Source organism: Ranitomeya imitator, chromosome 2, assembly GCF_032444005.1.
Source record: "Ranitomeya imitator isolate aRanImi1 chromosome 2, aRanImi1.pri, whole genome shotgun sequence".
Taxonomy (NCBI): domain Eukaryota; kingdom Metazoa; phylum Chordata; class Amphibia; order Anura; family Dendrobatidae; genus Ranitomeya; species Ranitomeya imitator.
The window spans coordinates 742214244-742232319 of NC_091283.1; the positions used below are offsets into that span (position 1 = coordinate 742214244).

Here is an 18076-nt window from a genome sequence, read left to right on the forward strand (position 1 = left end):
AATCCGTCGCTAATACAAGTCTATGGGAAAAAACGCATCCTGCCAGCACATTTGCAGGATCCGTTTTTTGCCCAAAACGACGGATAGCGACGAATTGCAAAAAAACGGAAGTGTGAAAGAGGCCTTTGCAAACTCGATCTAGCACAGTGGGATTGGATGGAGGCGTCTGTGAACAGCAATTTAAGTCTTGCCACAGATTCTAAATGGGATTTAGGTCTGGATTGTGACTGGCTCATTAACACACACATGAATATGCTTTAATCTAAGCCATTCTATTGTAGCTATGGCAATAGGTTTATGGTCTTTCTCCTGCTGGAAGGTGGACCTATGAAAAACAGTCTTAAGTCTTTTGCTGTTTCTAACAGGTTTTCCTCCATGATTGCCCTGTATTTAGCTGCATTCTCCTTCCCAGCTACCCTGTCCCTGCTGATGAAAAGCATCTCTACAGCAAGATGCAGCCGCCATCGCATTTCACGGTGGTGTTGGTGTTAGTTTTCGGCCACACAGAGTGTTTTAACCCAAATAGTTTTATTTTAGTCTTATTTGGACATAGAACCTTCTTCCACATGCTAGCTGTATCTCCTACATGGCTTTTTGCTTTTTGCAAACGTGACTTATTTTGGCTTGTTTTCAAAACTGACTTTCTTGTAACTTTTGCATAATGGCCAAATTTGTGGCATTAATAACTGTCCTGTGGACACATTCTCCCACCACAGCTGTGGATCTCTGCAGTTCCTCCAGAATTACCACAGGCCTCTTCTGGTGTGTTCCTTGGTTTTCATGATGTTGTTTGAACCCTAATGTCACACAAACCTCTGAGACCTTCACAGAACAACTGTAGTTATACTGAGAATAAATTACACACAGGTGGACTCAATTTACTAGTTATGTGACTTCTGGAGGCAATTGGTCATTCAGGATTTTATTCACCCATAGGAGTCTAGAGGGGGATGAGAAGAAATACACATCACAGTTTTCAGATATATACTCATGTATAAGCTGAGTTTTTCAGCACATTTTTTGTGCTGAAAACTCCCCCCTTGGCTTATACACGAGTCACGGTACAGAAAGCCAGCAGGGAAGGGGGGTCCGCGGAGCAGCGGGTGCCAGGAGCCGGCGCACACATCATACTCACCTACCTGTGCGCCCTTAGTGCTGGCACTGCAGCTCTTCCTGCCGAGCGATCACGTGCTACCGCTCATGAAGGTAATGAATATGGACGTGTCTCCATTCCCATAGGCGTGGAGCGCATATTCATTACCTTAATGAGCGGTACCACGTGATCACTCAGCAGGAAGAGCTGCAGGCAGGCCCCGGATTGAGATGCATTGCCAGCACTGAGGGCACGCAGGTAGGCGAGTATGATGTTACTAGATGGTGGCCCGATTCTAACGAATTGGGTATTCAAGAATATGCATGTCCACGTAGTATATTGCACAGCCCACATAGTATATTGCCCAGCCATGTAGTATATTGCCCAACCATGTAGTATATTGCCCAGTCACATACTATATTGCTCAGTCAAGTACTATATTGCCCAGCCACATAGTATATTGCCCAGTCACGTAGTATATTGCCCAGTCATGTAGTATATTGCACAGCCCGCGTAGTATATTGCACAGCCCGCGTAGTATATAGCAATGTGGACATCATATCCCTGTTAAAGAAAAGAATTAAAATAAAAAATAGTTATATACTCACGCTCTGTTGGCCCCCAGATCCAGGAAGCGTTTACCGATGCTCCTCGCGAGCTCCAGTCTCAAGAGTGCATTGCGGTCTCGCGAGATGATGACGTAGCAGTCTCGCGAGACCGCTACATCATCATCTCGCGAGATCGCAATGCATGGATCGGTCACCGGTGCGTCGCGAGGAGCGGGAAATACGCCGGAAGGTGAGTATATGATGATTTTTTACTTTTTTTTAAATTATTTTTAACATTAGATCTTTTTACTATTGATGCTGCATAAGCAGCATCAATAGTAAAAAAGTTGGTCACACAACGCGGTCCATTAGTGCTGCCATTAACCCTGTGTGAGCGCTGACTGGAGGGGAGTATGGAGCGGGCACTGACTGCGGAGAGGAAGGAGCGGCCATGTTGCCGCCGGACTGCGCCCGTCGCGGATTGGTCGTGGCAATGGTCGTGGGTGTTTTGCCACGACCAATCAGCGACTTGGATTCCATGACAGACAGAGGCCGCAACCAATGAATATCCGTGACAGAAAGACAGACAGAAAGACGGAAGTGACCCTTAGACAATTATATAGATGTTTTTTCAATAGGAAACATGCACACAGGGGTAGGGGATAAGGAAGCATGTATACAGGGACGGAACAGGGGAGGCATTCATAATAGGACAGGGAAGGGAGAGGCATACATACAGGGATGGAACAGGGGAGGTATACATACAGGGATGGAACGGGGGAGGTATGCAGACAGGGGCAGGGACGGGGAGGCATGCTGACAGGAGCAGGGACGGGGAGGCATGCATACAATGACAGGGACAGGGACGGGGAGGCATTCATACCAGGCATTCCTCTTGGTCTTCGGTTGAAGCAGTCATACTGGCAGCATGTAAACAATCTGTAGACTTTACTAGCATTAGTGTTGAGTCATGATGCCAGCAGTACAGCACAAGACCGCTGGACCACCAAAGTGTCTACAATAGATTAGTAGCTGTTAAAAAAAAAAAATAAATAAAGTGAGCGACATTCGCTGGGACATACCTGACTTTTTATATTTAGAAACTTGATACACTAGCTCAAATATTAAAAAGGTCTGAGGACACACATGAGGCCTAGGCTGGAGTCACTTGCATGCACAGGGCGTCACTTTACTAACGTGAGCTCACCTGTACAATGCACACTGTCATGATACAACACACTCACAACCCATTTACCACTGACCTCTCCTTTAATAGACATAAGATATTTTTTTGGTCAGCGCTCACATTTTCAGACAAAAATACATATTCTCAAGTTATAGAATGGAAAAAAAAACAGATCAGATTCATTTTAATAGAACTATTTTATATATTTATTTGAAAAATACTTACAAAAGCAAATGTTTTGACACTAAAATATTTAATTTATCCTCTAGCTGTTAACATCAGTGGGTTTAAGCATGCAGTGATAACAGTCATCTGTTATGAACTTGCTACAATTACTGGAGAGAAGGAAAAAGGGGTGGGCAGGGCATTTATAAATAACGTGGCATTGCCCCCCCTACTCTCCCACCTCCCTTACAGTAGTCAAGATTTGTGCTTAACTATCTGCATGGTTAATGCTGGGTTTGCCTTTCTACTAATACTTACAGTCCCGTGATTGCACGCCGGGTTTTTTTGTATAGAGTGCCACTGTAAGACCAACTGCCTGAGCGCAGGGTCTTAGCACAGTTTTCTCTCTGCCAGTGGTTAACAAATCCCTTTTCTGGCAGCAAAAGCTATTAAGGTAAATTTAAGGAAGGACCGACCATACTATACACCCTGTAGAATTGCAGTGCATGGGTAAATTAAACAGATATGGACCTTTGGTCGCATAGATGCCAAAAGGAATCCAACACATAACAAAAAAAAAAGGTCTGCTTACTCTAAGGATCACCACTGCAACATAACTATTGCTAACTGAAGCAGGGTCTGAAAGAGCAAAGGCAATGGTTCCCAAAATACTTGGGGTGCAGCCACGATGGAGCCGAAAACCACACACCGACGTACGGTTTTATTGCAAATTGCTGAAGCTTTCAAATTTATTGTAAGTGTCCTTATGGTTTACAATTGCTGTATATCTTCAAAGTTGTGTGGCCAATATCAATCAGTATGTAAAACGCACATTGGTGCTCGGTGTGGCCATACCCCCAGGTTTTACTCCTTACAGAGTAGTTAATAAACACCCTGTACACATTAATGCTCTCTTTTTAAGCATATTATTGCTAAATGAGCACCATACTGACAAGGTAGGAAATGAGCAGTTGTTCTCACGGTTTGTTAAGTGGAAGAATGATTTGTCAGCACACCTGAAGGAGATGTGAGCTTGGAGAGTATGGACGTCTGCTAGCTCTGATGTTACTTCATTGCAAAGCCCTCCTGCACCAGTTGGGCAATCTAAAATAGTAATTACGATTCCAAATCTTGACCAAACATCTAGCACAAAGGGACTTTCCACAGGCTTATAGGTGTTAAGACAAGACTGGCGATCACACTACGAACAAATAACCTTTGCGTTACAAGACTTGGATCAAAAGTGTAAGATGCAAATCTGGCAGCTTCTGTAGGCAGGCATTCTGGACAGCTATACAAACACATTTACCTCCCATTTCTAGGTAAGGCAGATGTACCCCTCCAGCTGGCTGTACCAAACATGTCAGAGGCAGACGAATAGGTCCGATGTGGAGAATATGCTGGATGCTGCCTCCATCCACTCATTTGAGGGGCAAAACTGTTCTGTCTCCAGTCCTCCTCTGGTGGCATGTCTACTCTCCTAGGACCTTGCACTCTAGATTGTGGAGCAAAAGCTTTTGACAACACATCTCCTCTACCCATGGAAGAGCTACGTGGCATACTCAAGGTGCTGTACTCTGTAGACGGTGATGGTCTGCGGTTCATCTTATAGGCCTCATAACCCCTGTAACTCGATTCTTGCTGATACAAACCATTTTGTAGTCTTCTGCCTGGTGAGCTACAATTGACCATGTTTTGGTCGGGTCTGTTCGCCTGCACTGAGTGACCTGACCACTGGTGGTAGGTTGAAATATTATGTTCCATGGCTTCTGGTTGTTGCCAAGAGTCAGGTGAAGACCCCTGTGAGGGGTATTTATTGGAACTGATCTTGGGTGCCCTTGGGAGAGTTGCATAGCTTACTGCCATATCCGAGTGTTCGGTAACTCTGCCACTTTCACTCCTGTCAGGCAAAGCCAAAAGCTTTTGGACAGTCGGGTCTCCTAAAGTGAAAAGAGACAGTACATTTCATCCATTATTTCTATAGACTAAAATAGGTTGCATTCCTTCTCTAATAAGACAAGAGACACAGTACACCAATCCTCTACCACCAATCCTCCAAACCTTTAAAATGTAAATATTTAATATCTAAAAAAATATAAATTACTGCTGAATAGTGTATAAAAGGAACTTACACATGACCCAATGGCTGTAGTTATTCAGTATAGTCAAAGTGGGTACACAAGGATAGTAGACGCCAATCACAAAAAAGTCAAATCGTGTAGCAAATGGTGCTAAAAACAGCTTGTGTCTTACAGACACTTTTAGTAACTTTTGGTGCTTTGGTAAGTCTACACAAATTGTAAGGAATTGTCTCAACGTTTTCCTACGCCACTCGTTTTACCAATAATATACATCTTTGCTTTTTGGGAATAGTTATCTAAAATATTATATTACCACACATTTACCAAAAATGACCCATCCCTTTAAGTAAAAAGAACTAGAACTATGGTATTCTGCAGTTCTCCTGTGGCTACGCTGTAGGGAAATTCCTGCAGATCACAAGAGATTGCTGAGAGTCTTTGCTACTGGAGCCCTTGTGGTCCGTGCACTTCTGGAGGACTAACAAAAATGGGTTCTTGTATAAAAATAAAATGAGGAGACTTGTATTGTTTAAAAATGGAACTTGTTAAATGGAGGCACTCAAATTATTGTTCTCTACTAAAAAGATCCACAATAGGGGAACGTTTGTTGTATGGTCACTGATCACATGGGGCAGACAAACCCAAGCAGCTCTTAAATCCACAGCAATCAAGTTACGTGACATGTTGTGAATGTGGATTAGTGATTCACATTGATTAACATTGGCTGTGTGATAGCTGATCATGTTCCTGTGGGTACCAGAAATTATATAAATAGTAGGCTCCCTGTCAAGTGGTGTGACGCATCTGTATAATTTTTAAAGTTTTATGTTTAGGAATAAATGCCTACTATAGTCTAACTCAAAATATTCCTGTAAATGTCCTCCAAAATGCTATTTACCTAGAGATATAGCGGTAATTTGCAAGTAAATAGTATCCAAATCATATCCAGCAGGCTTACTGAAACAGCGGCTACAGGGAGAAAATGAAGCTTTATTCTCCCTGCAGCCACTACGCTTCCAGTCATCGGAGCAGTGCAGGGTGATATTACAGTCCCTGTATAGTACACAGTGAACAAACTGTGATCCCTCCTCAGCACTTTAGCTGCTTACTAACAGCAAGCGTGTGCAGTGTATGCGTGCAGGGCAGGTTGTCTGACAATGTGCTGGGCAGTAATCATAGTGCACTCAGTGTGTAGTGAGGGGGGACTGTAATCGCTCCCTGCACCATCCTAATTGCATGCCTGCAAACCATTGCTCCAGTAAGCCAGCTACACAGGGCTTAAATAATATTAACCTGCATATAGCTAATACATCCACAGGTAAGGGCGTTTCTGAAGGAAGCAGGTTCCTTTTAGAGCTAGATAAAAAGTCACATTTAACATCACAGCCATCAGGTGGCCCTTGCTGGCAGTAGTATAGCTGCACAAACACAGCTATATGCCCTTAGGGTGTAAAAATCCATAATAAAAACACATAACTGGACATACAAGGAAACTGTAAAGCAAGTTTCAAAATTGAAGTGCAGCTCCTGCCATTGTAGAAAGATACAAATAACTTGTAGTTGTAGAGTAAGGCCATGTATTTATCTGCAAATATATTTAGGCCTCTTTCACACTTCAGTTATTTGGCGTCAGTCACTACCGACATAGTGACGGATTGACGGATCCGTCACAATTGTTGTAAAAACGGTTCTAACGGATCCGTTTTTTTGACGGATCCGTTACTTGGGGGTTGTCTGGGAAAAGTATCTTCTTTTTGGAGCATGCGCAATTGAAAAAACGGATTGGGGCGACGGATCCGCCGAAAAAACGGTTGCGGCGGATCCGTCACCCATAGGCGCCCATTCTATGGAACGGCGGACGCGACGGATCCGTCGCGATCCGCCATTTCGGCGTTGACAAAAAACGTTTCAATGTCCGTCTATTTTCAGAAAACGTCCGCCAAATTTCGACGGATCCGTCGCATGGCGGATGGAACGGACGACCATCCGTCACAATCCGTCACTAATGCAAGACTATGGGAAAATAACGGATCCGTCAAAAAAAATTGACGGATCCGTTATTTGAGGAAAATGGCGGTTTTAGACTGACGCCAAATAACTGAAGTGTGAAAGAGGCCTAAGATATACTATTGTTTTGGGTCCACAGCTCTTACTCAGGCCTGTGTGTTTCCATGGGGACAGACTACAAATATTACTGCTGTTGTGTTCTCTTGTAGTCAGACTCTCTTCCATCTGTGCCTTCCGTCTTTCTAACTTACCAAATGTATGAACAAAACAGAAGGGGACAAATGGAAGGGAGTAATGTTTGTTGGTAATTGGGAGTTATGATTGTGTACAATGCCTGTAAATTGGGTGTAATGTACTACTATAAAACCATCCACGCATACCCCTCATTAAATATAGGGAAATAAAAGAAAAAGCAGAACTAAACGCAGCCAATTCAAGACAGCACAGAGGATATAACAGAAAACATAAATGGCTTTCAATTATCTAGAAAAGTAGCATACAATAGAGAAAAAAACATGCAGGAGGGCTGTGTGCAATTACCTGGTGGTCTGTGTGCCTCACCCACCATGCTGGGCGCCAGAACCTCATGAGATGGGTAGTGCTGGGGTTCATAGGATAAGACAGAAGGATTGTGGGTGTAAGGGTAGGAGGAGGAGCTGTGAGAGCGATGACTGCTGTCCACAAGCGCTTTCCTCTCATTGGATGCCTCCTTTTAACAAATGAAACAGAAAAAAATAAATATATACAGCCATAAACCAGATGGTTAATGTGAAACAGGATAACATTTTGTCAGAGACCAAATACTTGCTTGGGAAAACATGTGGCCAAACATCAAGCAGCATGAACAAGAATCAATATTAACACACTGCCAAAGAAAAAGCAGTCTACAGATGGGGGGAATACAACGTGCAGGACCTAAGACACGACCCACAGCAGTCCGATACCAGTACAAAGAAGCAATTTACTGCTTAGCTAAGGCTGCACTTTACATAATGACCCCTTATAACCAACCATTTATAGACATTCAGGAACAAAGGAAAAGGTGATAGCAAATGGAGATGACAACCCATGTAGTGCCATGATCAAATACTTATGTAATGGGGCAGCAATGTGGCATTATAGTAAGCATGGCTGCCTAGCAACACTGGAGCTTAAATAAGGCCATTAACACCTGTACGCCCTCCCTCGGGTCTGTGCGCCCTCCCTCGGGTCTGTGCACCCTCACGGGGTCTGTGCACCCTCACGGGGTCTGTGCACCCTCACGGGGTCTGTGCACCCGGGGTCTGTGCACCCTCACGGGGTCTGTGCACCCTCACGGGGTCTCTTAGTCCATTTCAAACAGTGAAATTAGGTTTTGAGGACAGGGATATATGTTTGTGGTGACACTCTCTACGTAATAAACGGAAATAGATTGGCATTATATAAGCAAGAGGAAAGAAATGTGCCATGATTGGAAGGAGTTGTCTACCCATGAGTAAATGTACAGTAAGCTGTGCAGCTTGCCGGATCCCAACGCCGTGTAATGTACACACCACCAGGTTCTGGCTCTGCTTGCTGGTTCCAGTGATCATCACTTGACTAAGTATGAGATTTGCATGTGATCCTAGAGGCTCTGCTACTTTGTAACGTGCGGCTGAGACTCTCGTCGGTACGTGAAAGCAAGCATACAAGTCACATACTACTAGCAGTCACATGAAGATCACTGGAACTGGCAAGCAAAGACGAATCCAAAAGGTGTCTACTTTACAAACATATTTAGAATTGAGAGTCCTCAGTGGTTGATACCTTTTAATGGCTAACTGAAAAGATGGTAACAAATTGCAAGCTTTCGAGACTACATACGTCTCTTCATCAGGCAAAGACTAAAACAAATTCTGAAGAATCACATATTTATGCACAACCTAGTATACTATGTTGTGCATAAATATGTGATTCTTCAGAATTTGTTTTAGCCTGATAAAGAGACCTGTGTAGTCTCGAAAGCTTGCAATTTGTTACCATCTTTTCAGTTAGCCATTAAAAGGTATCAACCACTGAGGACTCTCAATTCTAAATATTTTTCTATCCACTGGCTAACACGGTACCAAGATATATTACTTTACAAACAGTCAGGGTATGTGCACACGCTGCGGATTTTGCTGCGGATCTTGCTGCGGATCCGCAGCGGTTTCCCATGAGTTTACAGTACCATGTTAACCTATGGGAAACGAAATCCGCAGTGCACATGCTGCGGAAAAAAACATGCGGAAATGCAGCGGTTTACATTCCGCAGCATGTCAATTCTTTGTGCAGATTCTGCTGTGGTTTTATACCTGATCCAATAGAAAACTGCAAGTGTAAAGCCACAGCGGAATCCGCAGTAGAAACCACGATAAATCCGCAGGAAAAAACGCAGGGGTTTTGCACTGCTGTTTTTCAAAAACCGCTGCGGAAAAATCTGCAGTCCTCCAGAATACGTGTGCACAGACCCTTAGGGTTTGGCAAGTTGCACGGCTTCACAAACATTCACTTGGTGTTGACAACCACTTAACAGTCACACTGTGCAATGACGCCTGACAAACATCATTGGCCGAAGGTCTAAAATACAGGGTGTCCCTAAATTCTGGGCACATAAGCACACAAATATTTTCAAGAAATTAAATGTATTAACATTTTATTCAATTGTAGTATTATATAACTTCTTCAATACGATTTCTCCATCATATGCAAAGCAAAGGTTGATTTCATGTGAACTCGATGTAATAAATCCACATTGCAGACAATTTTAGCACATTCATGCTTATTAATGAGAATTCCCATATGTCCAGACGTTAGGGACACCCTGTACAAAGGAGAGAAGAAACTCTTGAGAAAATTGCTAAACTGAGCAAACAAGAGTGAAGGTAGCAGGAAAGTAAGGAACAGGAGTCTGCTGGTTAGAGAAATTAGTAATCGCCATAAGATCTATCCATGACTTTTCACACGGTGCCACATTTTTAATCTGTTTAGGCTTAGCGGTCTGTGATACAGAAATATGGTTTCCGACTGACCTGTTTGACAACATTAATCAAGTTGTTACTACTTACAAAACTGTGAGAAGAGACCAGAGTCTCTTCTCTGCTAGAGATGACAGTCCCACTGAGGCTCCTTGCCAGCCGCCGGAAGTTCTCTGCACTGTACAGCTCGTCTTCCTCAGACCTCCTGCTCTGGTCCCTGCCATGAGTGACCTGCAGGTGCACACACAATTTGGCAGGAAGGCTTATAATATATAGCACCATTTACACTGCCACATACTCCTAGCTATCCACGTCAAATTCTCATTGCCCATAATATTTCAGGGCATAAAAAGTATCCCAAATGATGGGATACCCAGGGTTGAGGTCCAATTACAAGGAATAATAATCATATCAATTAAGAGTGCTCAATCTCAATCATCCGCAGTTGATTGGATCAGTTATGATGCCTCCAAAATATTGTTGTTGGTGCTAATTGCCTGACTAACTAGAGGACGTGCTGCCGACAACATGCATAGGGACTGACCGATCAGATGACCCATCATTCTGCCCCCATACCCTTGGATCAGCCTTCTATCATGGATAGAAGTCTGCCTGTCTAAATAGACGACTATACTTCCTAAAAAGTAACTTCACCATGTCCAAACACATTTGTTCTTAAATTAGAAAAAGGGAACAATGGAACTGTAATTATTTTAGGTTTTAGTCTTAAAAGGGATTGTCCACTACATTTCCATATATGACCGGCTACTATTGCAAGGCTGGTGAAGGTCTGTCCTCCCGGCATCCCTACTGATCAGCCATCATCACCTCTGTTGGCAGCCGGATGTAAAGAGTGTACAGAACAGCTGATCTGTCCACGGCAGCAGCCGCAAAATGTGCACGGAGCTGTGCTGCACGCTGAGTACATCCAGCCATCACAGGAAGTAATGGCAGCCGATCGGTAAGGATACCAACCCCCATCCATCTGGTACTGATGACCTATCTCCAGAATAGACCATAAATCTAAAAAATACTGGACAACTCCTTTAAAAGGGAGCCGGTCAGCAGTTTTGGCCGACATAAGTTACAGCCATCACCTTTCAGGGCTTACGTACAGCATTCTATAATCCTGGAAGAACTGAAAAATAACTTCTTATACTCACCTGCGGGGCGGTCCAGTCCGCTCATCGGACCGGACCGCCCCGCAGGTGAGTATAATAAAAGTTATTTTTCTTCTCTTCCAGGTCGGGTTGGGTGCAGATATACAGCATTATAGAATGCTGTATACAAGCCCTGAAAGGTGATGGCTGTATCTCATATCGTCCAAAACTGCTGACAGGTTATTAACATTAACCTATTTGGCTCCTATCACTTATTCTGTGCATATTCTATATGTAGCTTATGTGCAGAGTTTTGATGAAGTTTAGAGTGTGAGAAGAAACCCACCAATGATAGAATGTGGGGGACAGTGATGATGTCTGTAATGCGCTGTGGAATATGACGGCGATATACCAATAAAATAAATACGTAAGTATCTAATACCGGTCTAATTTCTTCCTTCATTGCTCATTTGTCACACCTAAATAGGTTTTCTAGGATTAGAAAATGTGTGTTTTGTTCTGAAAAGTGCCGTGTCCAATTCGGACACTTCAGCTCACTCTCATTTAAGTGAATAGAGTATAACCGCTATATGGGACACAGCCATTTGACAGACATGGATCTGAGTCTGGGACTTTAAGTGATCTGATGTAAATACACGTCTTACTAACCCAAAGCATTATTCATGGTCAGTGGACCACAATCTAGCTGACCGTGCCTCTGACTTATTATTGGCTAGGTCTATCTTTGCAACTCTATAATAGCTATGTATCTATAATGAAGAGACTTTGCCATAGATAAAACATATTCCTCCTATTTATTTGCACCTAAGCTCCTCCATGGTAGAGGAGTCATTGATATTGATCAGCATCACCAGGAGAAAGCTGTCAATCAGCGGTGAGAGGGATGGGGAACACATGGAGGATTTCAGAGCCCATGAACATCATTGAGTTCACCTCACCAGAGTTTATGGAAACTATTGCATATTTACAAGTGACACAGGACTATTATCAAGGTATTGGTCCCTACTTGATAAACACCTTTTAGAGCAAAATCTGTTCTTGCTGATATTACTTTTTACTCCTTAACAGTGCAAAATAAGCATTAAAAAGGCATCTGGGAGCCGGGAGATACTTTTATTTTTAGTGAGCAGCACTTTATTTTATGTTTATTTTATAAGGAAATCTTTTAACTGTCAACTTGTAACACAGTCAATTTCTTAGCAGCGAATGGCGCCATCATTGAATAAGGGTTAGTATTTATGCAGAGAGCAAGAACAGTATGTACAGTATACAGAGCAAATATGTTCTCTATACTTATTAATATAGAAACAAGCGCATGGAAGAAGATAGGAAGAATCTGGAAAACAACCAGCACGATATTTCTATGGTTTGTCAGATCGATCTACTTACCCTGTGAAATACACAATGATCTGTATTTTGGTGTAACAGATATAAGGCCACATTAAAAGGCTTGAAAACTGTGCAAAATCATGCTGGTTGAGGTTGTTTTTTTTTATAATTGTTAATGGCCTCAGATTTTTTTTACATATTTTTTTTTTTTTTAGAGAAACTGAGTTTTACTTGCAAAATCATGTGTCAACATTGGAAAGGCCCTTAGAGTGAATCTGTCAGCAGGTTTTTGCTACCTCATCTGAGAGCTGCCTGATGTAGGCAAAGAGAAGCTGAATCCAATGATGTATCACTTACATTACTGGGTGCAGCTGCTCTGACACAATCATAGTTTTAGATTTAGCAATAAAGCAGGGCTAAGAAAGCTAATCCCGCCCTCACCAGGCTCTGTATACACAAATGTCTATAGACAGTGAGCTGCCTACCACAGGAGGGGGAGTGTCAGGCCAAGAGGCACGTGCTATTGTGTCAAAGCAATGATAAGCTCCTGGTGGTAAAACCATCATTGCAAGCAAACACTGAGATCTGTGTTTTAATCCGTACAACATGTTGTCTTCAGCTTACATAGCAAAAACCTGCTGACAGATTCCCTTTAAATACTACACAATCTTTCAGGCATACAGCACTTTTACTCGCAAAGCTCGGAAAACTGTCCTCCTTTGCTCTAGTGCAGTAAATGAGAAATGACCAGGTATACAGAGGACAATCTTGGCATAGATATACATACACCCCACCAGCTCATATTTTTATCAATTATCTCAAATCAGTCGAATTTTGATTCCACACATGCGGCAATAACCAAACAAAAACCAATCACAATTCTGTATTTTGTTTTCTTTTATAAAAGAACAATCCATCAAATGAAGGTGACTAAATAATAACATGACGTGTCATGAATTAACAGGATGGCATATAGCAAAGATTTGCAGCACATAGCACTACTCGCCATACTGATACAACGTTTCGCAGATAAGCCCCTTCCTCAGAAAATAAATATTGAAAGAAAACCATCACGAATGGTGCTGGGAGATGTCCTAATTCACATACAGCAGTCCCTGTAGTATTATATAAGGGTCTTTGCTTATACTATTGTTGGATGTATGCAGCAATATGAGCAATAATTAAATTGCTTGTACTAAATGTTTTACCTAGTGTTGTATAGCCATGTTCCCCCAGCACTACCTGACACTAAGTGCACTTAAATATATATATGTATTTAATGAACAAAATTATGGATTTGCAGTAATGTTTTCGGAAATAATGACTTGACTGCACTTTATAAATGAACCTAATGAACTAAAGGGAATCTGTCACCACATTTGACCTATCTAACCTATTAATATGAGTATACAGATTAACGACTTCTGAGGAGAGTGATACCTGTGTGTCTCATATCAGATGCCTTGTTGATAAAGTACCTTGTATCACTTTATATAAATGACCTCTTCCAGGCTGTGGGAGGAGCTGCCTAGAAGCTAACTCTGCCTCCAGAGCTTGGTTTACATGAGGGGGAGTTACCAGTGTGATATGTGATGGCCGCACTCTGCTCTCCTGATCTCGCTGCAGAGCTGTGTGTGATTATACCTCCTACACCTGCAGCTTCCTCTCAGCTTCCAGCTCACAGGCAGGTAGGGCTGAGAGATTGTTGCAATTCAGCAGAGCTCAGAGAGCTGCAAAAAAATGTGTTTGCAAGAATACAAATGTAATATTTCTCCTGTTCTGTGCTAGTTACTTGCCTCCCACTGGTAACTGCCCCTTCTACTTAACCCCTTCATGATCGATGACGTATATTTACATCATCGGCCGCGTGTCCCTACCTCAGAGCCGAAGCATGCATCTTTTCCCACAACTGATCGCTGATTTAATCACATGGGCAGGACTTGAGAGCCACACACAGCTGATAACCAGTTAAATGCCGCCATCAGCTACTGATAGCAGCATTTAACAGGAATTGGCTGAAAGCAGATCACAAGTCCCGTCCATGTGATCACAATGGGTTGTCATCACGATCCCCATAGCCAGTGTTCATAGGAGATCATGAGTTTTGCTATGTATAGTAGTGATGAAGCCCTGCTAGGTTTAGCACAGGCTACTGGAAGATCACCGCTTCAAGGCTCCTAAGGGTACTACTGAACACAACAAAAAAATGTAAAATATTGAAAAGAAACAAAAAACAGTTCCAATTCCCCCCCCCCCCTTTTGCCCCATGAATAGTAGAACAATTTAAAAAAACAACATGATATATTTGGTATTCCTGAGTTCAGAAATGTCCTATCAAAATACAAAGTTAAATAATCTGATTGATAAACGATGTAACGAGAAAAAAAAAACGCCAATTATGTTTTTTTTGTTTGCCGCTACATTGCAATAAAATGCGATCAAAACCTTGTATCTACCCCAAAACAGTATCAATAAAAAAAGTCAGGTATGGCCGCAAAAAATAAGCCCTCACCTAGCCCCAGATCCCAAAAATGGAAAGCCTTGGTAAATGTGACAAACGCAAAAACTTTTTTCATTCATACTTCCGAATTTTTTTCACTAAATAAAAAATAACCTATACATGTTTGGTATAGGAATCATATTGCCAGCTCAGTCTGACCATATAGTGAACATATTAAATTAAAAAAAACAAAAAAACAATTGTGGTATTGTACTTTTTATGGAATTTCACCACACTTGGAATTTTTTTCCTCTTTTCCATAACACTATGTGGTAAAAGCAATGGTGTCATCCAAAAGTACAACTTATCCAGCAGAAAAACAAACCCTCATATGCCTATATTAACCCCTTTCTACCATTGCACGTACTATTCCGTCCATGTGGGGTGGGCTCTATTTCCAAGGACGGAATAGTACGTCCAGAGCGATCAGCCGCGCTCACGGGGGGAGCGCGGCCGAGTGTCAGCTGACTATCGCAGCTGACATCCGGCACTATGTGCCAGGAGCGGTCACGGACACTGCGATCAAACATGTTCCAGTGGTATAGGGAAGCATCGCGCAGGGAGGGGGCTCCCTGAGTGCTTCCCTGAGACCCTCGGAGCAACGCGATGTGATCGCGTTGCTGCGAGGGTCTTTTACCTCCTCCTCCCTGCAGGCCCGGATCCAAAATGGCCCCGGGGCTGCATCCGGGTCCTGCAGGAAGGTGGCTTACCAGCACCTGCTCAGAGCAGGCGCCGGGAAGCCTCCAGGAGCGCAGGTCAGATTGCGGATCTGACACAGTGCACAGCAAAGTGTCAGATCAGCGATCTGTCACTTTACTGTGATGTCCCCCCCCCCAGGGCAAAGTAAAAAAAAAAAATTACATGTGTGAAAAAAAAAAAAAATTTCCTAAATAAATAATAAAAAACAATATTGTTCCAATAAATACATTCCTTTATCTAAATGAAAAAAACAATACAAGTACACATATTTAGTATCGCCGCGTCCGTAAGGACCCGACCTATAAAACTGTCCCACTAGTTAACCCCTTCAGTGAACACTGGAAAAAAAAAAAAAAACAAGGCAAAAAACAATGCTTTATTATAATACAGCCGAACAAAAAGTGGAATAACATGCGATCAAAAAGATATAAATAACCATGGTACCGCTGAAAACGTCATCTTGTCCCGCAAAAAAACGAGCCGCCATACAGCATCATCAGTGAAAAAATTAAAAAAAGTTATAGTCCTCAGAATAAAGCGATGCAAAAATAATTATTTTTTCTATAAAAGTTTTCATCGTATAAAAGCGCCAAAACATAAAAAAAATGATATAAATGAGGTATCGCTGTAATCGTACTGACCTGAAGAATAAAACTGCTTTATCCATCTTACCAAACACAGAACGGTATAAACACTCCCCCCCCCCCCCCCCCCCCCCCCCAAAAGGAATTCGTGAAAAGCTGGTTTTTGGTCATTCTGCCTCACAAAAATTGGAATACAAAGCGATCACAAAATGTCACGTGCCCGAAAATGTTACCAATAAAAACGTCAACTCGTCCCGCAAAAAACAAGACCTCACATGACTCTGTGGACGAAAATATGGGAAAATTATAGCTCTCAAAATGTGGTAACGCAAAAAATATTTTTGGCAATAAAAAGCGTCTTTCAGTGTGTGACGGCTGCCAATCATAAAAATCTGCTAAAAAATCCGCTATAAATAGTAAATAAAACCCCCCTTCATCACCCCTTAGGGAAAAATTAAAAAAAATTATTTATTTCCATTTTCCCATTAGGGTTAGGGCTAGGGTTGGGGTTGGGGCTAGGGTTAGGGCTACAGTTTGGGTTGGGGCAAAAGTTAGGGTTAGGATTACATTTACGGTTGGGAATAGGGTTGGGATTAGGGGTGTGTCAGGGTAAGGGGTGTGGTTAGTGTTACCGTTGAGATTAGGGTTAGGGGTGTGTTTGGATTAGGATTTCAGTTAGAATTGGGGGGTTTCCACTGTTTAGGCACATCAGGGGCTCTCCAAACGCGACATGGCGTCCGATCTCAATTCCAGCCAATACTGCGTTGAAAACGTAAAACAGTGCTCCTTCCCTTCCGAGCTCTCCCGTGCACCAAAAAGGGTTTACCCCAACATATGGGGTATCAGCGTACTCAGGATACAGTGGACAACAACTTTTGAGGTCCAATTTCTCCTGTTACCCTTGGGAAAATACAAAACTGGGGGCTAAAAAATAATTTTTGTGGAAAGAGATTTTTTATTTTCACGGCTCTGCGTTATAAACTGTAGTGAAACACCTGGGGGTTTAAAGTTCTCACAACACATCTAGATAAGTTCTTTGGGGGGTCTAGTTTCCAATATGGGGTCACTTGTGGGGGGTTTCTACTGTTTAGGTACATTAGGGGCTCAGCAAACGCAATGTGACGCCTGCAGACCATTCCATCTAAGTCTGCATTCCAAATGGCGCTCCTTCCCTTCCGAGCTCTCCCATGCGCCCAAACAGTGGTTCCCCCCACATATGGGGTATCGGCGTACTCAGGACAAATTGGACAACAACTTTTGGGGTCCAATTTCTCCTGTTACCCTTGGGAAAATACAAAACTGGGGGCTAAAAAATAATTTTTGTGGGAAATTTTTTATTTTTTATTTTCACGGCTCTGCGTTATAAACTGTAGTGAAACACTTGGGGGTTCAAAGCTCTCACAACACATCTAGATGAGTTCCTTAGGGGGTCTACTCTCCAAAATGGTGTCACTTGTGGGGGGTTTGAATGTTTAGGCACATCAGTGGCTCTCCAAACGCAACATGGCGTCCCATCTCAATTCCAGTCAATTTTGCATTGAAAAGTCAAACGGCGCTCCTTCCCTTCCTAGCTCTGCCATGCGCCCAAACAGTGGTTTACCCCCACATATGGGGTATCGGCATACTCAGGATAAATTGAACAACAACTTTTGGGGTCCAATTTCTTTTCTTACCCTTGGCAAAATAAAAAATTGGGGCGAAAAGATCATTTTTGTGAAAAAAATATGATTTTTTATTTTTCTGGCTCTACATTATAAACTTCTGTGAAGCACTTGGGGGGTCAAAGTG

General features: G+C 42.5%; 1 protein-coding gene across 7 annotated transcripts in view; it reads right to left on the reverse strand.

Moving 5' to 3' along the window:
• Positions 1-3013: 3013 nt before the first annotated feature.
• USP54 (ubiquitin specific peptidase 54) overlaps positions 3014-18076 on the reverse strand; it is a 149877-nt gene continuing 134814 nt past the window's right edge. For 3 of the 7 annotated variants that reach the window (XR_011318498.1, XM_069753235.1, XM_069753234.1), the window contains 3 exons: positions 10146-10286; positions 7621-7789; positions 3014-4932 (listed from right to left, as the gene is read on the reverse strand). Coding sequence is in view for 4 of the 7 variants with exons in the window: in XM_069753235.1 (XP_069609336.1) it covers positions 4298-4932; positions 7621-7789; positions 10146-10286 (945 nt within the window). In the remaining 3 variants the exon portion in view is untranslated. The remainder of the gene's footprint in view (positions 4933-7620; positions 7790-10145; positions 10287-18076) is intronic. The other 4 variants (XR_011318497.1, XM_069753238.1, XM_069753237.1 and 1 more) reach the window with 2 other exon arrangements.